The sequence below is a fragment of the Canis lupus genome, chromosome 23 (genome assembly GCF_011100685.1).
Source record: "Canis lupus familiaris isolate Mischka breed German Shepherd chromosome 23, alternate assembly UU_Cfam_GSD_1.0, whole genome shotgun sequence".
Classification (NCBI taxonomy): Eukaryota; Metazoa; Chordata; class Mammalia; order Carnivora; family Canidae; genus Canis; species Canis lupus.
Genome location: NC_049244.1, coordinates 9041720 through 9063719, shown reverse-complemented (window position 1 = coordinate 9063719; position 22000 = coordinate 9041720). Strand labels below are relative to the sequence as shown.

Genomic DNA, 22000 nt, shown 5'->3' with positions numbered 1-22000 from the left:
GTCTGAATCAGGATGAGGAGGACACAGCCCCAAAACTGATGGCCAGCAAACAGGACTGGAGTGGTTATCAAGAGGTGTGGGTGGGAGGGCAGAGAGAATGCTGGCAGAAACTTAATGAGATTTAGAACAGAATACCTCACATGTAAATTAAAACTACGTGCAGCTGTACCAATATTACATGTACAGTGTGTAAATAAAAAGACGTGTATAGCTATTACAGACACTTAAATGGAGGAGCAGGGGAGTGGGGGATGGGAGCACAGAGAGAGACAGGTGAGGCTGCCAAGGTGAGCAAGGGCCAGATTATTTGGGCTTTGTAGGCCCCACAGAGTTGAGCCTTGAGGACACTGGGAAGTCACTGGAAGCTTTTCTTCAGCTGTCCAGACACCTACCTCTACAGTTCCCCGGGGCACACACACTCAATACAAACGCAAAGGACAAGAGCTATAGCTTCCTCCGACCTGCTTTCCTTCCATTTTTCTTCCCTGGAAAGGTAAAGGGCAAGCCGACCCCTTCTGGCCCACTCCACACAAGCACCTGTGGCTCAAGAAAGGCCCTCACCGACCTCTCCACCCCAGAGCCACCCAGGCAGGAGAGGTCACCCCCACCCCCCACCTGAAGGAAGGTAGAAAGGAATCCTGAGGGTTGGGCTAGTCAGTGACAGCATTCATCTAGGACAGTCAGAGAAAAACCCAGAATGCAGCGGGAGCAGGACTGGGAGGGGGAGGGTCAAGCTCCCACGAAGGCTCCCTGGAGGAGGCAGTGCAAGCTGAGACCTTAAAGGCTGTGAGATTCTGGTAAGCAGCGTTCTAGAAGGCAGACAGGCAATCCAGGCGAGAGGAGCGCTGTGTAGCAAAGGTGTGAAGGTAGAAACGCTCAAGGGAGACGCGAGGGGGGTAAGGTCTGGCCTGAGGTTGGGAAGAAGGGCAGGGGATGGTCTCCAGGCCAGGGCTCGCTGCCGGAGCATGCACACACTTCCCCCCGCGCAATAATGCAGGGAAAGTTGGCCCCTAGTCAGGAAAGGCCTTGGCGGGAGCAGAGAAGGCAGTGGGCCATTTTAAGTGGCCAGGGTCTGGCTCGGAAGAAACCTTTTTTTTTTTTTTAAAGAAGGGATGGGGTGGGGGTGGTTGGGGGAGACTGTTTCCAGGAATCCCCAGCTCAGGGCTTTTGCAGGGTCTCTGGTCCGTAGCAGAGGTGAAGGTCAGACCCCTGGTGACCTCCACCCCCTCCCCGCTACCTCTCTCCCCTCCCTGCTCAGGTTTCTCTCCGGCCATAGTTTACTTTTCTGGCAGATGGGGGGGGGGGGGGGTAAGGAGGGCGCAGAGGAAGGACGTTTAGATTGGATGATAGCAGCTGGCTCGGGCGGGGGGCGGGGGGGGTGAAAGCCTGGAGACGGCCTCGGCCCTGCCACCGCCGCCGGGTGGCCTTCCGGACGCCGCGCCGCCCGGGGCCTCAGGCTACCCATCTGCGAATGGGGGCGGTGGGGCGAGGGGGGATCTTCGCGACCCTGCTCTGCCGGCCGGGAGCGTCCGCCACTTCCAGAGCCGGGGCGGGGGCCGGGGCCGGGGGCGGGGGGCGGGGCGGGGCCGGCGCCCGCGCGGGGTCAGAGTCCGCAGCCGGGCCCCGCTCCGCGCCGCCGCCGCCGCCGGGCCGGGCCGGGCCGGGCCGGGCCGGGCTCGCGGCGGGGGAGGCGGCGCCTCCGGGGCGGGGCTGCCGGGCGGCCTGGCGGGAGGCCGGGCGTGCGTCAGCGCGGCGAGCCCCGGAGTTTTCCACTGACGAGGAGGGCGGAGCGGCGGGCGGGGCCGGGCGCAGCCAGTCTCCCGCCGCCGCCGCCGCTGCCGGACGCGCAGAGCCGGGGGCTGCGGGGCCGACGGCTGCCGGCCGAGCGCGCACGGGGCCGCGGCGCGGGGGGCGTCCCCGGCCGGGACGCGGGGGCGGCGGTGCCCGGGGGGCGCCCGGATCGCAGGTGAGCGCGGCGCGGCGACGGGCCTGGCGGGCCGGCACCCGGGGAGGGGGCGCCCGCGGGGGCGGGGCGGGGCGGGGCGGGCTGCGCCCCCGCGCCCTGCCGGCTGCCCCCCGCCGCCCGGGGCCCGCGCCGGGTGGGGGAGGCCCGCGCCCAGCCCGCGCCGGCCGGCGTCGGGGGAGGGAGGCGGGGAGGCGGGGAGGCGGGGGTGGCGGGTTTTCCGCTCCCCTCCCCCGCGCCGCCGCCGCCGGGACCCCGAGAAGCCGAGCCGGGCGCGGTGGCAGCGCCGAGGCGGGCGCGGGTGTCGGGGTGCGCGCGGCCCCTGGAGTTTCCCTCCGGCCCAGTTGCCGAGAACTTTTCAGAAGTTCCTCGCGGGGCCGGAGCAGGTGACATTCGTCGCCTTCCCCCTCGGGCTCCCGCCCCCGCCCCCGCCCCCGCCCCCTGCGCGCGGGCGCCGCGCCCCGGGCCGGCGGGGGCCGGGGAGGGAGCGCGGGGGAGCGCGGGGGAGCGCGGGCAGGAGTGCGGCTCGTGAGTCACGGACCCCGACGGCGGGAGGGGGGAGGGACCGTGCGGCGCGCTCACCTGCCTGTCAGCCGCCGCCGCGCGCAGAGGCCACGGCCGTGAGTCACGGGCGCAGCCCCGCCGGACAGCCGCGGGCACACGTAGGCTCCCTCCCACGCACTTCTGGCTTGCCCGGCACCCACTTCCTCGCGGTCCTCAGTTTCCCCTCCCCGGGGCCCTTCCACAGGCGCGCACCTTGAACGTCCCCGCCCCAGCAGCCGTCACACTCTCAGCCACTCCCGCGCCCCGCACAGCACACAGTGGCCCGCGCTGCCGACCCGGGAGGAGCCCCGGGGCGCCGGCGCCCCCGCCCACCGCACACCTCGGCTCAGAGGTCTCGCGGCCCCCGGTGCCGGCCGCCTCCGCTCACCCCCGGATCCTTGACATCACTGCCTTCTTCCGTCTCCACGTCCGGAGGTCACCAAGGCTATTCCCCTTCCCCTCTGCCCTCCCCATCCTGTCATCGCTCACCTAGCCCTGGCTCGGTGCCCACTAGTCACACCCCCCTAGGCCGGAGCCTGAGCCATCTTTTTAAAATGCAAATCTGGTATTGTCACTCCCTACTTAAACCCTCCGGTGGCTTCCAGTGGCCTCAGGCTAAAGCCTGCTCCGCCCGCCCTGGCTCCCGAAACCTGCCCCAGGATGCCCCTCCCCCTCCCCCTGCTGGCTCTCCCTCACACGCTGTGCCCCCTCTGAACTCTTCCCACCTCCCTCCCTCCTGGAGACAGCTTTTACCCTCAGCCTTCCCCCTCCTGCCCCTCCCCTCTGACCACCATCCCAGCGCTCACCGAGGAGCATGCACGCTCCTTGCCCTTAAATTCAAAAGCTGCAAGAGTGCAGTCCTAGTGTGGCTCTTGCTCCCTGTGTGCCCAAGTGCCTGACCGTGCTTGGCGTGTCACAGGAGCTCCGTCTTTGTTGAATGAATAAATGAATGGATGAATGAATGAATGTGAATGAAGAGGGAGGGCCTTGCTTAGGTGGAGGAAGCAGTGGCTGTCAGGTGCAATTTCCCTTCTGCAGGAGCAGTTGGCCTCCTGTAGCCAGCAAACATTTGGCACCTACCCAGTGCCAGGCCCTGGAGGCCAAGGCTGAGGAACTGCCCTCCCCTGGGATCACTTTCAGAGGGATGGGGGGATGGGGTGTAGTAAGGCTTCCTGTCTGCCCTCTTTGTGCTGCCCAGGTTGTTTTGCTAGCCAATCCCAGTGGGGGCCGGGGGTACTCAGAGGTGTCCTTTCCTCCCAGGAAGTAGTTCTTGAGGGTCTGGGGCCACATGACTCCAGGTGTTGGGGGGAGCTGGCCTGACCAAGGCCTGGGGCTCTGAGGTTAAAGGACACATTCTTCAGATTCCCCGAGGAGATTGCAGGCAGCTGAAGGTGCCCTCTCCCCGATATCAGCCCTGGTGGGGGTCCTGGGGCATTGGGGCTGCTGAGCTCCTGGAAGAGGTGACTTCCCAGAGGCCTTGAGATAGGCCCCTGACCCCCAAAGATGATCCATTTTCCTGGTGCCCAGGGTGAGATGGCCTTCCCAGGATTCACAGCGTGGCCTGAGTGTGTAGATAGTTGTGGGTAGAAGAGTGGGGAAGTGTCACCCCCTCATCCTAAGCTGTCAGCTCCTCTGTGCAATGACAGGAGCTGACACCCCCACCCCCACCCCCACCCCCACCCCAGGCAGATCCCGGAAGAAGCCTGGCTCTCTTTGATTCGGGCTGGGGCCTGTCTCTGGGGCTTCTGGGGGTGTGGTATTTCTGTCTGAGCCAGCTCCTGGGAATTGCTTTTCCTTCCTCCAGGACCCTAGGAGAGGGCCGGTGATGGCCCTGGGAGCAGAGCCACGGTTGGGATCCTTATTCCTGGGTAGCTGTTCAGGGCCCCTCCCCCCTCCTCTGACTCACTGTCTGACACTTTTCTTGGACTCTTTCACTATCTCTCATTCCTTCTTCTGACTTGGCCTGTCCTTGTCTCTGGCTGAGTCTTTTTCTCATCTTCTGCCTCTGCCTCTGTCGGCCTCTGGATTCCCAGGTGGTACAGGGAAGCGCCAGATCGAAGTGCTGCTCCTTCTCCCTCTACCCCAGAGGGGTGTTGGCGAAGAGATTGGGTCCTCATTACATCCTAGGTCTGCAGACCCTGCTAGGGGTTCATCACTAGAATCTGTAGCATGGCTGTCGCTTTCTTGGGGTCCCTGTTTTCCTGTCTGCAGCCTTGGAGCATATAATGACTTCACCTTCAGTTTCCGTTCTGTAGACATGCCCGAGGCAGAGCCAGGGTGTCTGGCTTAAATCTGCTTCCTTGGTATCTATTTGTTTACTTCTGGGGAACAGGGAGCCTCCTGAGATGCCTATGTTGGCACCTGCCTGCAGTCTGGGCTTCTACTCTCAGAGTCGCCCCTCCTGTGGCTTAAACCCCCTGGTGGAGGCTTTAATTGACAGGATCAGGAGATCACACTGACCAGTCACCCCCAGAGGTCCACCTCTGCTGGTGTTGAGGTGCCTTCCCTGTGCCAGATTCTGTTCTAGGCATGGGTACTGAGTTGGCCAGGCAGTGAGGCCACAGCAAGACCTCGAGAGAAGGGCCCCGATAGGGGAATCCCTGGGAGCCCAGAGAGGCATGGAATCAGGAGTGAGGAGCGGGGGTTTCAGGGAGGCCCTCTTGGAAGTGACTATTAAGGGAGAGTAGGCTGGGTTCCAGCTTGTGCAAAGGCCAGGAGGCCGGCAGGTCGTAGCAATTAGGGGAACTGCAAGTTCAGCTGGAATATAGTGAGGGGAGAATGGGGAGGCAACAGCCAGGCCTACTTCAGCCTCTCGTGGAATTCTAGGCTTGATCCTAAGGGCCAGCTTTCCTAAGCACGGGGGTGGCAGGCAGAGATGTGGTTTAGGAAGATCACTGTGACTGCAGGGGGATGGCAGGAGCAGAAGCAGGGCATGTGGACAGTAGTGGTGGGGACAGAGACATAAGGATAATAGATTGAAAACTGAAGGAGACATATATAAAATACATAAAGCATGTGAATCTTAGGTGTGCAGTTAGATGAATTTTCAGTTTTAGACATTCATGGAACCACCAGCCAGATCACCAGAGAACTTTCTGAGAAACCCACCTGACCCGAAGTGCCCCCCACCCCTCACCGTCATTGTCCACAGTGTATATCAACCCTGCCCCCCCCCCCCCCCCCCCCCCCCCCGCCAATTCTGACTTGTGTCATCCCTGAATGGGTTTGCCTTTCCTTGAACTTCATTCACTTATATATTCTTGTGTCTGGCTTCTTTCATTCCACGGGACATCACTGAGATTCACATGTTGTTGTGTCCGGGAGCTCCTTCGGAAGAGCTCCCAGCGTAGAATGACATGTTCCCTCAGCACTTAGCACTGTGCTAAGAACTTGACATGTATTGATTTACGTACACCCCCCAACCCTATGAAGTTCTAAGACCTAGAATCAGAGACACAGGGAGCTTAATAAGGACCTTGACCAGGCTCAAACAGTCCAGCCATAGCCAAGCTAGGGTGCAATGCAAAGGCAGGCAGTCTGGTTCTGGAACCAAGGTTCTTCACAGTGTGCTGATGGCCTCCCCAGTGCCCACTGTGTCTGTGCCTAGCCTTGTGTGCATTAAGTGGCCTGGCATGTACTTGCAGGACTGGGGGGCCTGGATGTGGCTGGAGGGAGAGGGAGGGGATTGACAGTGGCTGCAGGTTTCTGGCTTGAGTAACTGGGTGGGTGGCAGTGCCGTTACTAAGATAGGGAACACAGGAAGAGGAACAGATGGCACGGTGGGGGGGGTTGGTGGGGAACAGAGACAAGGGGTTCGATTTGGGGCCTCTGGAATTTTATGTTTCTAAGGGACGGCCAGGCAGAGATAAAAAGTGGGGATTGGGGTTTGGGCGTGTGATTCCGCATCCGCCACCCTGTAGACAGCATCTGGAGTTGGGAAAGGATGAGGTCTCCCTGCGGGGCTGGTAGGAGCAGGGTAAGTGGGTGTGGTTTGCCCACGGATGTTACTGTGTGTCTCTGTGGGTCTGCACGTGTGTGTATGTGTGTGCCTGGCTCTGGGGCATGAGTTCCCTCCTCTCCTGGGAGAGCCTGCAGGTCAGCTGGGAGCTGGGTTGTTTTTGTTTGTGGTTTGTAGGGGGTGCGGGTGCCAAGCCTGAGAAACTACCCGCTGAGAAGCCCCCGGAAGCACCTGTGCATTCTCTTCCCCAGCCCCAGTGTGAAGGTTAGCAAGGAGGGGAGTTTCTCTTGCTTCTCTCTTGTCTGGGAAGAGGCCGTGCTTTGTGCTTCTGGAGACTTTTATCCAGTAAGTCCGCTGACCGCACACCCTTTAGGTCTGGGATCTAGAGACTTGCTAGTAGGCTTGGCAAGGGGGGAAGGGGTGTTTAGAAGGGACACCTGAGTAGGGGAGTTCTGCAGCCTTTTGGTTGGTTTTTCCTGTTCTCGTTTCCTGTGATGACAGTGGGGGAGGGGCTTCCCAGCCCTGGGGCCTCCGCACCGTTTCCCCTTCCTCCTGGTGACCTCCTGGGGCCTGGGCCTGGGCCCTGCTGGACACCGAGAGACAAGGTAGCTCAGCCCTTAGAACTGCATCCTTTGTCCTTTGGGGATTCCCAGGGATAGTTGAGGCCGGGGTGGGGGGGTGGGGCGGGTGGGGCAAGCTAGGGTGCAATGCAAAGTCCACTCCTCCTGGCCGAGGCCATCCGGGTTGTAGGAGGCTTTCAGCCCCCCAAGAGGGAGGCACAGTAAGCTCTGTGACAGGAGATAGGACATCCTCTTGACCGATCAGTTTCACTAAGAGTTGTTGGTTTTTTGTTTGTTTTTCAAGGGGGAGAAAAATAATTTCCATAGGAAGTTAATTCAAACAAACAGGGTTAGATATTGGAGATGTAGACAAATTTTTAAGATCAAACAGGAGTTGTCAGAGAAACATGAAGCCCAGCCAGGCCTGGAGGCAGGGGACTTCTGTGGGGCGGGAGTTTCTGAGGGAAAGTCTGAGTGGCTCTGTCACAGGAGAGGAGGGGCTCCGGAAAGTCCTGTGTCTGGGAATCGGGGCCAGTGTCAAAGCCAGCCTGTTTCCCAGAGTACCCTGGTCAACCTGGCCCCAGAGAGACAGGAGGGGAGAGAGAGAGAGAGAGACAGACTGTGTGTGTGTGTGTGTGTGTGTGTGTGTGCGCGCGCGCGCGCAGGCTGGTGTGTCTGTGGGTGTGCTGCGGGTTGGTGGTGGAGGAGGAGGAGGAGGAAGCAGAGCCTCCGTACATGGCTGTGCAGGCTGTGGCAGACGGCCTCACACACACAAAGGCACACAGATGCAAGCCGTGTGAATCACCCAGCCAGTGAGTCAGCCCCCAGGATTCCTGTCGGGGAATGAGCGAGGCCAGGCCGAGGTCTGTCAGTCCATCTGTTGGTCTGGGGTATGCGTGTGTGGAGGTGGGCTGTGGGAGGTGGTGGGGAAGGTTCCTGGTGGTGTCCTGGGAAGGCTCTTGCGCAGAGGTGGTGGGAGTCGGCAAGCGCCAGGATGAGGGTCTGGGCCTCAGTGCTCTGCCGGTGGCAAGAAGCCTCCTGGAGCTGTGCCCCCTGCACACAGAGCCGAGGGGGCCCGGGTCTCCTGGGAGGGTCAGGGCGGAGTTGACCGCGGCCAAGCACCCACCGCCTGCCCTCAGGCCTGCCGCTCAGAACTTTCTCCTTTCCATTCCAGGCTGCCAATGCCCAGACCCCAGAGTACCCCCGGCATCACCATGACTGGGCCACTGAAGAGGAAGTTTGACCAGCTGGATGAGGACTCCTCCTCGCTCTGCTCCTCCTCCTCCTCTTTGTCTTCCCCGGGCCGCCGTTCTTGCTCCTGCTCTCCCAGCTCTTCAGTCTCCCTGGCCTGGGACTCGGATGAGGAGGGCCCCTGGGATCACTTGCCCTTGCCTGCCCGTGACTTCTGTGACTTCCGAAGTTTCACGCGTGAGTCCCCCACCCCTGGGAGCCACCACACCCCTTCTTCCTTCCTGAAGATGAAATTGGGAGGCCCCTGACGAAGCTATTCTGGCCTCTGGAGGTCGTGTCCCCACCTTGGCCACTTCCTGTAACACAGGGGTCACTCGGGAATGCCCTCTGTCCAGAGGCACGTGGGCCCAGCTAGATTCACCTTTGACCTCAGGACTCCCTGCCTAGCTCCCCAGGGTGGCCCTGGGGCCCTCTGGCTCCAGCTCCTCCTTATGTTCCAGTTTCGTTTCTCTAGCTTGCACACCTTGTCCTGCCAATTGAATCACTGGAGTCCCACGCCCCACACTTCTGCACTGTGGGGCCTGTCCAGCCAGTCCCTCTCCTGTCAAAATGCTGTTTGGCTTTGCCTGAACATAGTGGAAAAGTTTCTTCCCCAGTTATTTTTCAAGCTGGCGTCACTCTGATTTCAAAATGACCAAGACAGCCCTAAAGCAGTATTCTTCAACTTTGTTTTCCATTATCGCTGCCCCCAACCCCATGGAGCCTTTGTTAGACATATTTTTCCTAATTACCCCTGCCATGACATTTTAATACCCTGGCTATGGTGTCTTGTTTATGTAGTATATCTGTGTATCATCCATAGAAAAAAAGTATGATTTTTAGCACACAGGACCTGACAGTATGTTGACTAAACTGTGGGTTTATCTTGGCAAAATGAGAATGGTTTAATATTTATAAAATCCAATCGTAAAGTCTACCCAATGACTATGTCAGAGGAGGAAAAATATGAGAACCACTGTAGATGCTGAAAAATTTTGTTTTTAAGATTTTCTTTATTTATTCGTGCAAGATACAGATTGAGAGGCAGTAACATTGGCAGAGGGAGAAGCAGGCTCCCTGTGGGGAACCTGATGTGGGACTCGATCCCAGGATTCCGGGATCACGACCTGAGCTGAAGGCAGACACTCAAGCACAACATTTGATAAAATATAATGTTCCTTCTAGATAAGACCCTTGGTAAAATAGAGATAAGTAAATTCTATCCTAAGTGATGAAAAATATGTATCTCAACCCCAAAGTTGGCATTTTAATTGATGAGGAAATATTGGAAGCCATCCAACTAAGGAACAAGATAAAGATGCTGTCACCACTAATAGTTAACATTGCTTAGTAAGTGCTACCCAGTTCAGTTTGCAGTGAGAATAAGAATTCTATGTATTGGATCAGGACAGGCAAAATATTAAATTGAAATACAATTGCCAATATTCATTTGTTTTATGGTAACTACTTATGGTTCAACCCAATAAAAAGTAATAGTATACCAATATTTGTATAGAATATACCAAATGTGGGGATCCCTGGGTGGCTCAACGGTTTAGCACCTGCCTTCAGCCCAGGGCGTGATCCTGGAGTCCCTGGATCTGGATCGAGTTCCATATCAGGCTCCCTGCTTTGGAGCCTGCTTCTCCCTCTGCCTGTGTCTCTGCATATCTCTCTCTGTCTCTCATGAATAAATAAAATCTTTAAAAATATATATACCAAATGCATAGCTTACTAATCAGTATACAGTTCATAACTTAGAAAGGCAGTTCCAAATAACAGCCTTCTAAGCCTGTCACAAAGTGCAAGAAGCTATAAAGGAAAAGATCAATATATTTTAAATTTCATGGCCTTAGAAGTTATTTGGTAAAATGCCTCGAACAAAAATAAAAGACTAAAATATTTCAAAGATAAAATATTAGATGATCAGTGTCTTTAATATCATATATAAAGAGCTCCTACAAATCAATAAAAAAACTATAGAAAACTGCATAAGGAACCTATAAATGGCCAGTAAAGATGGGAAAGATGTTTAATCCCACAGATGCTGTCATTTGGATTGGTAAATAATGGTAAGCCTGTGTTGACCTAGGAATGGCATTCAAATTTACCATTCTGGCTCTAATCTCAGCCAGGCTGGCTCTTAAATTCAGATCCATTTCTTTTTCCATGGTGGGAGGTCAGAGCGGGAAGTGTGAGGAGAGGCAATTGAGCGTCATCTTCCTGGAGGTTATGCAGTCCCTCATGGAGAACTAATGCCCTGCCCCTTCCCTCCCTGCCTTCTAGCCCTGTCCATCCTGAAGAGGGCTCCCCGGAAGCGTCCAGGCCGCGTAGCCTTCGATGGCATCACTGTCTTCTACTTTCCCCGGTGCCAAGGCTTCACCAGCGTGCCCAGCCGAGGTGGCTGCACTCTGGGTATGGCCCCCCGCCACACTGCCTGCCGCCGCTTCTCCTTGGCTGAATTTACACAGGAGCAAGCCCGGGCACGGCGTGAGAAGCTGCGCCTACGCTTGAAGGAGGAGAAGTTGGAGGCTCTACGGTGGAAGGTAGGGAGACCTTCTGCACAGCCTGTGCCTTGGGCCGGCTTCTGAAGGCCTAGCCTGGAGGGGTGGAGCTTTGGGGTGGGGGCCAGTTAGCTCACTACATACGCATTTAGGGAAAGAGGCCCCTGGAGCCAGTATTGCTCCATCAGGGCCTGTTGACTGGATTATCTGCAGATAGAGTGGGATGTGGAAGGGCCTGCGTTTGCTGTGGGGGCTGGGGGTGTGGTGCCTGATGTTGTCTGACCACACTGCAGGGGGATGTGGAATTGATGGGACATCAGGGGTCAGTGAGTCGGGTGGGCTGTGGGGGGGGGGAATGGGGGGGGGGTTGTGCGCAAACTGGGGAATGGCAGGAACAGGAGATATCTTTACAGATGCCCTGAGGGTGGTGTTCCTGGCCTGAGGGTTCACGTGGTATCCGAGGTTCCCAGCCCAGAGTAAGCATGCAGGGAGCATTTGTCAAGTGACTAATGGTTGTGGGGGCCAAGACCCTCACGTCCCTCCTCTCTCCCATGCACACAGTTTGCGGAGTCTGGGGTACCCGAGACGGAGGCGAGCCTGCCACTCACAGTGGACGCCATCGATGACGCCTCTGTAGAAGAGGACCTGGCTGTGGCCGTGGCAGGTGGCCGATTGGAGGAAATGACCTTCCTACAGCCCTACCCGGCCCGGCGGCGACGGGCTCTGCTGCGGGCTGCTGGTGTGCGGAGGATTGATCGCGAGGAGAGGCGGGAGCTGCAGGCCCTACGCCAGTCCCGGGAGGACTGCGGCTGTCGCTGTGATCGGGTCTGTGACCCTGAGACCTGCAGCTGCAGTCTGGCAGGCATCAAGTGCCAGGTGTGGGCCGGGAAGGGGAGCTGGAACTCCAGGGCTCCTCCAGGCTCCGTGGGATCCCTGCTCACACTCTGCTTTCTCTCTGCAGATGGACCACACTGCGTTCCCTTGCGGCTGCTGCAGGGAGGGCTGCGAGAACCCCAAGGGCCGCGTGGAATTCAATCAGGCCCGGGTGCAGACTCACTTCCTGCACACGCTTACCCGCCTGCAGCTGGAGCAGGGGGCTGAGAGCCTGGGGGAGCTAGAGGCTCCTGCCCCGGGCAGCCCAGCCAGCCCCGCTGAGCAGGCCCTGGCTCCTGCTTTTCCTCTGGCCAAGCCCCCTGTGAGCAGTGAGCTGGGCGAGAACAGCTGTAGCAGCGACATGACCGACTCGTCCACAGCTTCGGGTACAAGTGAGGCCCCCAGCAGCGCCACGCACCCAGCCCTGCCTGTCCCTGGCTTCCAGCCTGACGTGGATGATGACAGCCTGGCCCGGGTCCTGAGTCTCAGTGACTCTGACCTAGGAGGAGAGGAGGAGGAGGAAGAGGAAGGGGGGGTGGGGGGCCTCGACAACCTCAGCTGTTTCCACCCCGCTGATATCTTTGGTACTGGTGACCCTGGTGGCCTGGCCGGCTGGACCCACAGCTATTCCAGCTCTAGCCTCACGTCGGGCATCCTGGATGAAAATGCCAACCTGGATGCCAGCTTCTTCCTAAACGGGGGCCTTGTGGGGTTGGGAGAAGGAAGCCTCCCTGGCACCTCGGTGCTGCCCAGCTCGGACGCTGGCCAGAGCGACTCTGTGGACCTCAGCTTGTCTTCCTGTGACTCCTTCGAGCTGCTCCAGGCCCTGCCGGACTATAGTCTGGGGCCTCACTACACCTCCCGGAAGGTGTCTGACAGCCTGGACAACCTCGAGGCACCCTGCTTCCCCTTGCCTGCCTTTTCTCCACCAGGGGACGCTGGCGCTTGCTTCCTGGAGTCCATCATGGGCCTGCCTGATGCAGCTGCCGAGGCCCTGACTCCCTTTGTGGACAGCCAGCTGTTTGAGGATACTGCCCCCGCGCCTCTGGTGGGGCCAGTGCCTGTGTGAGGACAAGGGTACCTCCCACGGTCCCGAGAGCCCCAAGAGCTGCCTTGTAGTAATAATGGGGACTCCCTGAGGTCTGTATGTTAAGGGTTTCCCTTTGGCTGGCTCATCCATGTGGGCACTCCTGATTTTTGTGCAACACTCTGGATTGATTTATTTATTTTTGTAACTTTCTGTGCTGGAGAGAGGGCGGGGAGGGGGCTTTCCTTTTCAGCCACTTGGCCCCCCACCCCCACCCCCCAAAGCCCATACAGTCTCTACTTCCACTTCCACGGTGTGTGCCAGGAACAGGAGGAAACAGGGCTCCTCTGGAGCTTTGCAGACCCCTTTTTGGTCTTGTGTGATGTTCCTTAGCCCGAACAATACAAGGCTGAGATCAGCCACTTCTAATGGCTTCTCCTGCTACCCTGAGCCCCAGACCCACCCAGGTGGCTGTATTTTCTGGACTGTGAAGACTATAATTTATTTCCATAATTTATTTGGAGACTAGATGGCACAGGCTTCTCCCCTCTGGATGGGGGGCCGTGCCGGGGTCAGGGTGGGGCACAGACCCCTGTAAGGCCCTTTTGCCTTGTAGTCCCACAACCCTGCCCTGCCTGGGCTTTGGTATAAAGCAGGTGTGAACCTGGGCCCTATGTCTCCTGGGGCAGATGCCTGGCTCTTGGTGGGTGGCTGAGGACAGCATTGCGGTAGGGGGCTGGGCCGGACTGCTCAACCGTGACCAAAACCCGCTTCTGCCCCACACAGCCCCCTCTGCTTCCTGTCCTCTGCCTCCTCATCTTCCTCCCTGAAGGCCACAGCCTTTACCTGGGCCAGTAATGTAGAAGGGAAGCAGGAGGCCCAGAGAGGGCAAGGGGCTAACCTTGGGGCCCGCAGCATGCCCCTGACTACTATCTCAGGGCTTTCTGGGCACTGCCTGCCTGCCTGGGCCACCTGCCCATGCTCTAAGGTCAGTTGGCTGGAGTGAGGGGTAGCCCCTTTGCAGCTCCTATGTCCCTTCATTTGCTGGGGTTGAGTTTTGCATCCTTATTTCTGTATCGTCCTTGAGTGTTAGAACTATAATTTATTCATTTTTCTCTATGTCTGTGCCAAGAAGCCCAGGCTCTGGGCCTACCTTCTTGCCCAGGAGGCCTTGCCAGCCTGTGTGCTTGTGGGAACACCTTGTACGTGAGCTTACAGGTACCAATAAAGAGGCTCTATTTTTAACAGTGCGGCCTGCACTTTGAGGAGTTGGGAGATTGCGGTGGGGGGTACACCTTCAGGACGTAGCAAGGAGGGAGGGGGGATAGGCCCTGTGGGGTAGTGTGGACATTGAGGCTATGTTGGGGTAGGAGTGGGGGGCACAGCACAGTGGGCCTACTTCCATGCAGCCTGGTCACATCGGAGACAGGAAGCCAGCTGGGAGGTTGGCACTCCAGGTGGAGCCGGTTTCCCTCTCCCAGAACCCCTCTGTCTCCAGTGGTCACCTGGGATGGTGGGGAGCAGCAGAGCAGTCTCCGGAGACAGGGCTATCTGCTTAGGCTATTCCCCACTTGGTGACACTGAGCTGGGTGGGGCCTGACCCTGAGGGCAGGGTCCCCCCAGTCAGGGGCAGGCACCAGGATGTGGCTGGTGGAGGCCTTCTGTGGGGCTGAGCAGCTGAGGGCCCTGGGGACCAGAGCTGTAGGACCTCCTCCATCTGGGCCAGCCAGACCCGTCTGACCTGTCCCCAGCAGCCTTGTGGCCCGCAGGCCAGAGGAGCAAGCCACACCCTGCCCTGGGGAGTCCCAGCCAGGGCCTGAGGAGCAAGGTCCTTTCTCCCTTAGGAATAATGATTTCCAAGTGCTGGAAGTGAGGACCAAACAAGACCAGATTTGAGTCTCTTTCTCACTCTAATGCTGGGCCTTTTGCTCTGTGCTGGGCTCCCCTTATTTCATCTCAGTGGCTTACTGGGTAAGAGTATGGACTCAGAGTGCCAGGTTCAAATCCCAGCTCTTCTACTACGCAGCAGAGGTGACTTAGGCAAATCACTTCCTGTCTACTACTACTGTGTCTTTATGTCCTCAGTACTGTGCAAATAATAATGCTGCTCGTCTCAAAAGCTCGTTTAGTTCGCACATACGAGTGCCTGGGGTGTGTAAGCCTCGCGTGCATGTTTGTAACTTCGTTTTGTTTTCATAGTTCTGCCTCTACTTCTACATTTTATTCTTTATCAGTTCTGACACTCTTTGGGTGTCTGTCTCTTGCCTCTGGACATGCATGGACATGGCCACCTGGCCATGAGAGGACCCATAGCATGGAGCCTGACCTATGGGCAGCCTGTTCCTGTAACCAGCGTAGCCAGGGGACAGCCTTAGGCTTCTCAGGGTGGAGTGTCCTGGTACATTCAGTTGTCCTGTCTCCCCTCTTGCTGGTCCCTGGGAAGCCTCTTGCAGAGATTGCTTCAGCAAGCATAATTCAAACTCTGGGTCTCTCCAAGGGCTCTGAGGCCCTGCTTTGATTAGCCTGGCATTCTGGGCAGCAGCCCCTGAAGGCTCCAGTTCCCTGGCTGGAAGCCCCCATAGTCTCCTAACCCATGGACAGCCTGTGGCTGGACCGAACCTGCTGGCTTCCCTTCCAATGCAACAGTATCACTTCCTGGCTTTTTTTTTTTCTTTTTAGATAAATGAAGACAATTTAAGTTTTACACCAATAAAAATGTGATTAATGTACAATCCTTTACAGCATCATTCTCCATACAGACAAACCTCTCTCTCAACAACCCGCCCCAAGAAACCAGATTGTAAAGCAGATGCTAGTAAAGGGACTGGTTTCCCATAGGAAAGGTGGTAGTAACCTGGAGAAAGCATTCCAGATCATTGACTCAGACCAAGAGGCCATGCATATGATCAACAGGATGTTATAAAAACAAGGCTCAGCTATCACTAAGGACAATTTTTTTTTTTTTTTTTTTTTAGATTTTATTTATTTATGAGGCAGAGGGAGAAGCAGGCTCCTGCAGGGAGCCCGATGTGGAACTCAATCCCAGGACCCTGGGATCACACCCTGAGCCGAAGGCAGACAACCACTGAGCCTCCAGGTGCCCCAATTCTGTCTGTTCTAAAAGCAACCTCTACCTGTTCAGTTTCCAAACTGGTCACTGGACCACATCTCTTGAAAATATTGCCATAGCTGCATTCCACTCATAGTATATCGCTTTATATCAATTTTATCAATATGCTTAAAAATTAGAACCATTCTGAGTAACAGCACTCATGAATTCATGAGGTCATCATGCTAGTTACTTTTATCTAAAGATCATATTTAAACACCTAGTTATTAAACTTTAAAATATTTGCTATCATCAGCAGGGATTTGTATCATGGTTTGGGAACATGCAGATCGAGTCTAATTTCCTGCTACAGAGGGGGACACTGAGGCCCGAAGAGCAGAAGGTCTTGGGAAATTTATACTCCTGAGTTCCTTCCTCTAAGGCCAGACTGGCCCTTTATTGCCATCGTGAAAAACAAGGAGAGAGGTGTTGGGAGCTGCAGCAAGAGTGGCCTTCGTCACCCTCTTCCCAGTTACAAGTGACATAATTCATCTAATTAGGGACCACTGCTTTCATCCCCCAAGGTGCTGAAAGGGCTTCTGGAGGATAAATTTGTCAGTGTCTTTTATGAAATCTGAAGAGGGAACTATTTTTTCTTGGGCCGTATTTTCCTGCACCAGGCATGGGTAATCGATTGTGTCCCAAACCAGTGAGGACTAGCAGAGGCCAGCCGAGGACTTGGGGAGGCAACAAAATGTATGGACAGTGAGCCAATGGCCCTCACAACCTGCAGGATGGTGGTCTCCCTCACCCAGAGCCTCAGTGAGGACCTTTTGAGCTGGTCCTCCTCTCTGTGCCACAGCTGAGCAGGATGGTGTGGGCAGGGGGTAGGGAGGAGTGGCTGCTTCTTGAGCTCTGGGAGTCTAGAGACCAGATAGGAGAGGGGAGGCAGGGCAGCCCCGGTGGCATAGCGATTTAATGCAGCCTGGGGTGTGATCCTGGAGACCCGGGCGGGCTTCCTGTATGGAGCCTGCTTCTCCCTCTGACTGTGTCTCTGTCTCTATGAATAAATAAAATCTTAAAAAAAAAAAAAAAAAAGGATAGGGGAGGCATTTATAAACTGACATAACAATATTAAAATAGCTGTAGGAAATTTTTAAGGGCCACCTCTTAGTTCCCCTCTGCTCCCTTCCAGAGCTTGGAATAAAAATGCAGCTCAAAAGAAGGTGCTCTGAGCCCAGCATAGGCAAGGCCAATTGCGAACTTCTTTCTCAGAGCAAATTGCTTCTTGTGCCTTAAAAACAAAGCTTTGGGGGATCCCTGGGTGGCGCAGCGGTTTGGCGCCTGCCTTTGGCCCAGGGCGCGATCCTGGAGACCTGGGATCGAATCCCACGTCGGGCTCCCGGTGCATGGAGCCTGCTTCTCCCTCTGCCTGTGTCTCTGCCCCTCTTTCTCTCTGTGACTATCATAAAAAAAAAAAAAAAAACAAAAAAAAACAAAGCTTTGGGATGCCCCTTAGACGAGATGAGGCGTGATTCAAATAAACCACACACATTACAGAAATGGGTAAGAATATGTCATTTTTTAATCTCTTCTCCACTGACCCACTTCCTGACCCTTCCATGAAACCTGCGTAGGTTGATGGCTTCCACCCGCCCTGACTCCCACTGACCACAGCTATGGCCTCAGAGACCCTCGGGCCTTTTCCAAAATTTCTTCTCTGATTTTGGGGTAGTTAGGATGCTCTCTGAGGACCTGGAATGGAGAAAGGAAGAGTGTGCAGCATCAGGCCAGGGGTGCCCGTCTCAGCACCACGACCAGGCCACTGCACCAAGGTCCACCCCCCACCCCCCACCCCCAGTGTCTCACAGTGCCTTACAATGGCTTACATTGTGGCAGACTTCAATGGCCTCCACAAATCTCTTGTCCTTCAAGTAGTTGAAAGCGAGCTTGAAGCCTGTCAAGGGGGGCACAGGGCACACAGACAGTGGCACCCTAATGGCCCAAGAGCCAGGGTGCTGGTCCTCCTGCCCAGCACCCTCCTCGCCCATGTGCACCTTGGCCGGTTGCCTTACCAATAGCGGGGTTGGCATGATGACTGTACTTCCAGGCCAGTTCGTAGTTGGTGGCTGCGTCTTTGTAGGACTGCTCCTTCTCCATGATGAAGCCCATGTACTCATAGGCCTTGCAGCAGGACTGCAGGGAAAGTCACACCCGGTCCCAGCACAGGGGAGAACCCATGGCGGGGGCAAAGGAGGGTGATGAACCGCATTAACCCAAACCTCTCAGGGAATCCAGCAGCATCTCCCACCTTTGTGAGGGGTCAACTGTGCACCCCCTCCTGGCTACCCTGACCCCCTGCATGACCCCTTTCCAGGTCTGACCCCCAGGCTCCTTGATTTCTTGAACCCTTCCTATCTCTCTCCATCTCATATTCCCCTCTCAAGTCTGCCGGACCCTGTGCGCCTCCTCTTGCCTTGCCCCCCCCCCCCCATTTCCACTGGGCCCTAGCTTGTCTGGCCCCCCTTCTGCCCCGCCTCTTGTCATTGGGTTCCAACCCGCGTTTCCTCGGCCCTGACGCCTAGGCACCGCTCCTGGCATCCCCGCCTCCCCCTGGCCGCGGTGGGGGGCCCCCTGCCTTGTTGTACTGCACGCAGCTCCGCAGCAGCTCCGAAGCCAGGTCGAATTTGCCGCCCTGGCAGTAAATGTCAGCCAGCAGGAGCCAGCCCTTCTCCAGGTCCTCGGCCTTGGCCAGCGCCCACGGGGCCTTGGCCAGCCGCTTCAGCTGCATGCGCGCCTTGGGGACCTGGTTCAGCAGCACGTAGGCCTGCGCCACGGCCACCAGGGCGGAGACGCTGTCCTGCGGGAAGCGGGCCTGAGCGCGCTGCCCCCCCCCCCCCCCCCCCGCCTCGCCCCCGCCCGCCCGCCGCGCCCACCTCGGCCTGCACCATCTGGGCGAAGGTGCGCAGCGCCGCCTCCATGCTGGCCCTGTCCCGGGTGGCCAGCAGGCAGAGGCTCTGCAGCAGCCGCAGCTGGGTCTGGCCCGCGGCCGAGTGCGGGTACGACTCCCGCAGCAGCTTCTCGGCCGTGCGCACGCCCTGCTGCTCCGCGTCCCTCCTGTCGGTGGAGCCAGGCGTGGGGCGTCGGAAGGGACGGCAGCCGCCCTCGCCCGCCGGCGCTCACGAGGCCTCCCCCCTTCCCTGGGTGCTGCCCTGCCCCGCCCTCCCACCCCGACACCGCCGGGCCCTACTTGCTCTCAGCCACCAGGTTCTCAAAAACCTCTCCGCCCACGACCTCGTTGTCCGGGTTCAGACAGATCTGCACCATGTAGTAGGTGGCACTCTGGCCCCAAGTGCTGTCCTTGCGCGCTTTGTTTAGGAACTTCAGTGCGTCGTTGGGTTGCCCGATGTGCCTGGAGTGGAGCAGAGACATACCAAGCACCAGAGGGGGAAACTGAGGCCCTGGGAGAGCAGGGAACGCCGCAGGGCTGCTCCCCTGCCTCCCTGATCTGCGAGCTGAATTTCTGTGGAAACCCAGCGTTTCTGTTAAGAAGGACCACACCCTCCCACCCACCCCCACCCACCCCCACCTGCCCGGGCCATTGCGGAACTGCCCAACACCCCCCACCCGCCCCCCAACTCACCAGCAGTAGATGCCTCTGCAGTAGTTGAAGCCTGGCTCTAAAGGAACGCGGCTGGACACCCTCTTGGCCAATTCAAAGAAGGCAGGGGCATCTTCAAGTCTGCCACTTCTCCATAGCAGATCAATTAGTTTATTCAATACCAAAAAATTGTCTAAAATAAGAGAGCAGAAATCTCCAGGCTGTGAATAGCCTATAGCTATGTCCAGTTGGGTGCCGCGGGCTGGCAGGGAGAAGCCAGGGGACCAGCAGACACAGAGCTTTGGGACTGAACGGGGACATCCCAGCAGCTTCAATGTCTCCACTGGTCTCCAGAGTTGAGAGGATAACAATAATCATACTGAAAAGCAGTAATAATAGCAGCTAACACTCACAGAGTGACCTAGCAGGAAGTGCTTTGACCTAGATATTAACTACATAACCAGGTGCTTGTTTTTCCCATTTCACAGGTGAGGAAACTAAGACATAAAGAAGTTATCTGCCAAAGGTTACACAGCTGGTAAGTAGAAGGGCAAGAGTTAGGCGGCGGAGTCTGGCTCCAGGACCTGCACTCCTGACACGCGCAGTCGGTGGGCCTCTGCAGAGCTGGCGGGGGGCCTGCAGGGGCTCTACTGAGCCTTGGGTGTGGTCCCCTGTCCCCAGCAAGAGGGGTAGTTTGATACTGCAGTGAGGGGGAATATAGCTCCCTTTCAGGGAGAATTTCCAGCCACCTCCGGGTGATGTGACCTCAGAAGCAGGCCACGCCCAGTCCAGGGGCTGTGATGTGGGGACAGACAGGCTCTCCTGGGTTCAGTGCCAAGCGCTGCCCGGCCTGAGACCAGGAACTGGCCCCTCAGACTTGGGAAGGGCCAGCATGTTCCATCGGGGCTTTATCAGTTTCCTGTCTCTCTGGAAACAATCAGAGAGGAAGGGGCTTCCTCTGTCCAGTCAGGAAGGAGGGGAGGGGGCCCATCCTTGGGGAGAGCAGCCCTTGTAGGGCGGGGTACTGAAGCAGACCATCTCAGTGGGCAGTCTTCATGCAGGCAGTTACCTGGCGCTTTCTCCAGGACTTGCTGGTAGAGATTGATGGCATCTTCGTATTTCTGTTTTCTAAACATCAGTTCGGCCATCATCTATCAGAAAACACACAGTGCTCCAGAGTTCCGGACAGAAGTTCACATGGGCATGGTGGGGAGGGGGGGTGAGGATGCAGATAAGTAGGGAAAGTAGGAAAGGACTTCCAGGGTAGCCTCTCTGGGCACTGGGAGAAACAGCCACAGAAGGAGCCCAGAGGGTAGAATCTGCCTGGGGTTGGGGCAGGGCTGGGGTGAGGACAGAAGCGAAAAGATAAGCCCAGGGGTAGACCCCAGTGGGACCCTTTGACAGCCATCAGAGGTAGCCTCTCCACCCATGTTTGAGAACTGCCAGCCACAGGCAGTGGAGGCAGAATGAGGGCCCCCCCCTCTTCTGTGGAGTGGCCCTGGCAGTTGTCTGGGTGTTATGGAGGAGAGAAGCCAGACAGGAGAGGGTTTTTGCCACACACTTCTTTAAACCCAGGAACCTGTCCCACCCTTGCCTTCACCAAGTGTGGGTGTGGTTTCCTCTGGAGTGAATCAACCTCATAGCCTCCCCTTGGGTTGGCTCAGGAGGCTGGGATGTTGCCCCCTGCTGCCAGCCCACCCCTCCCATGTGGAGGGCAGCAGGCCCAGTGCTCAGTCCCCTCCACCCGGCAGTCCCCTGCCCTGGGGGTGGGTCAGCCAGGCATCTGAGTTAGGGGGTGGGAAAGCAGCGCCTGTGTGATCCTGGGGACCTGGGGAAGGCAGGGAGAAGGTTCTGTGGCCCCATACCACTGAGGCAGACTCGTGGTTCTTCTCGGTCTGCAGGATGACGGCACAGTGCTGCTCACACAAGTCCAGGTGCCCCTGGAGCATGTAGAGCTTCGCCAGCTCCAGCACCACCTGAGACAAGACCAGATATAATCAACCAGTGAACACGGTGGGAAAACTCAGATTGCTGTCTCACTCTTTCATAATCTATTTCTGTTAGTTCTGCCTTCAGAATATGTCTCTAGCCAGCCCCTTTCCCCCACCAATATTCCAATCATACCATGTGTTTTACTAACTAACCTCTGAAGCTTGGGGTCTGGGTCACTCGCACTTACCCTTCGGTTTGGCTCTGACCTAACCTCCTCTGGGCCAACTTCTGAGCCCCAGACTCTGGGGCAGGTACCTATATTCTGAGTTCCCACAGTGGGCAGGCCCACATGTGGGCATGGAGCATGGAGACCTGGAACCACAAATGTGCTCATCTGTCCCCCTGCCTGAGGCAGTCTACGGGCAAGGGCAGGTCTTGGCCCACTGTCTCTGAGGCCTAGCACATATGAAACATCTGTTAAGTGAGTGCATGTTGAATGAATGAATTGAATGAATGAATGGCTCTGCCACTAAGCTCTTCTTCCGCTCTCCTAGTGTAGGCTCCAGCCACCATCGCCTCATCTGGGCCATGCCACCCTTACGACTCTAAATCTCCTTGGGGAGACTGTCCCCTGGCAGTCACAGCTCTGTGGCCCCACCTCACAGGGGCCCTGAAAATGCCAAACTGACATGACTTTCAGCAGCGTCTTCCCCACCCCACCTCCCACAAGTCAGTTTTGCAAGTGAAGCTTTCCAGCCTT

At 57.1% G+C, this 22000-nt stretch overlaps 2 protein-coding genes across 10 annotated transcripts in view; one reads left to right on the top strand and one right to left on the bottom strand.

Annotated features, from left to right (window-relative positions):
• The first annotated feature begins 685 nt into the window (after window positions 1–685).
• CSRNP1 (cysteine and serine rich nuclear protein 1) lies at window positions 686–13905 on the top strand. Of its 8 annotated transcripts, none has more exons than XM_038570485.1 (5): window positions 686–797; window positions 8199–8452; window positions 10541–10800; window positions 11320–11634; window positions 11720–13905. In XM_038570485.1, exons 2-5 carry the CDS (start codon window positions 8206–8208, stop codon window positions 12698–12700), a joined length of 1803 nt encoding a protein of 600 aa, XP_038426413.1. In that variant the 5' UTR covers window positions 686–797; window positions 8199–8205; the 3' UTR covers window positions 12701–13905. The 8 variants fall into 8 exon arrangements, with proteins under 8 accessions (XP_038426413.1, XP_038426417.1, XP_038426416.1 ...); XM_038570489.1 differs by lacking the exon at window positions 686–797 and adding an exon at window positions 837–858; XM_038570488.1 differs by lacking the exon at window positions 686–797 and adding an exon at window positions 846–866.
• A 3365-nt stretch (window positions 13906–17270) lies between these two features.
• TTC21A (tetratricopeptide repeat domain 21A) overlaps window positions 17271–22000 on the bottom strand; it is a 32044-nt gene continuing 27314 nt past the window's right edge. The window contains exons 21-29 of one of the 2 annotated variants that reach the window (XM_038570479.1): window positions 21174–21284; window positions 20378–20459; window positions 19351–19501; window positions 18958–19119; window positions 18644–18824; window positions 18346–18567; window positions 17783–17903; window positions 17597–17664; window positions 17271–17462 (exon numbers count right to left, since the gene is read on the bottom strand). In XM_038570479.1, coding sequence (XP_038426407.1) covers window positions 17385–17462; window positions 17597–17664; window positions 17783–17903; window positions 18346–18567; window positions 18644–18824; window positions 18958–19119; window positions 19351–19501; window positions 20378–20459; window positions 21174–21284 — 1176 coding nt within the window. In that variant the 3' untranslated portion in view covers window positions 17271–17384. The remainder of the gene's footprint in view (window positions 17463–17596; window positions 17665–17782; window positions 17904–18345; window positions 18568–18643; window positions 18825–18957; window positions 19120–19350; window positions 19502–20377; window positions 20460–21173; window positions 21285–22000) is intronic. The other variant, XM_038570480.1, reaches the window with a different exon arrangement.

Excerpts from the sequence above, each read along its gene's own strand:
- CSRNP1 (XM_038570482.1), top strand. The coding sequence starts at position 7,868 with ATGAGCGAGGCCAGGCCGAGGTCTGTCAGTCCATCTGTTGGTCTGGG. Across the intron at positions 7,915-8,198 it reads AGTCCATCTGTTGGTCTGGG|GCTGCCAATGCCCAGACCCC; the intron begins GTATGCGTGTGT and ends TTTCCATTCCAG. Across the intron at positions 10,801-11,319 it reads TGGAGGCTCTACGGTGGAAG|TTTGCGGAGTCTGGGGTACC; the intron begins GTAGGGAGACCT and ends CCATGCACACAG.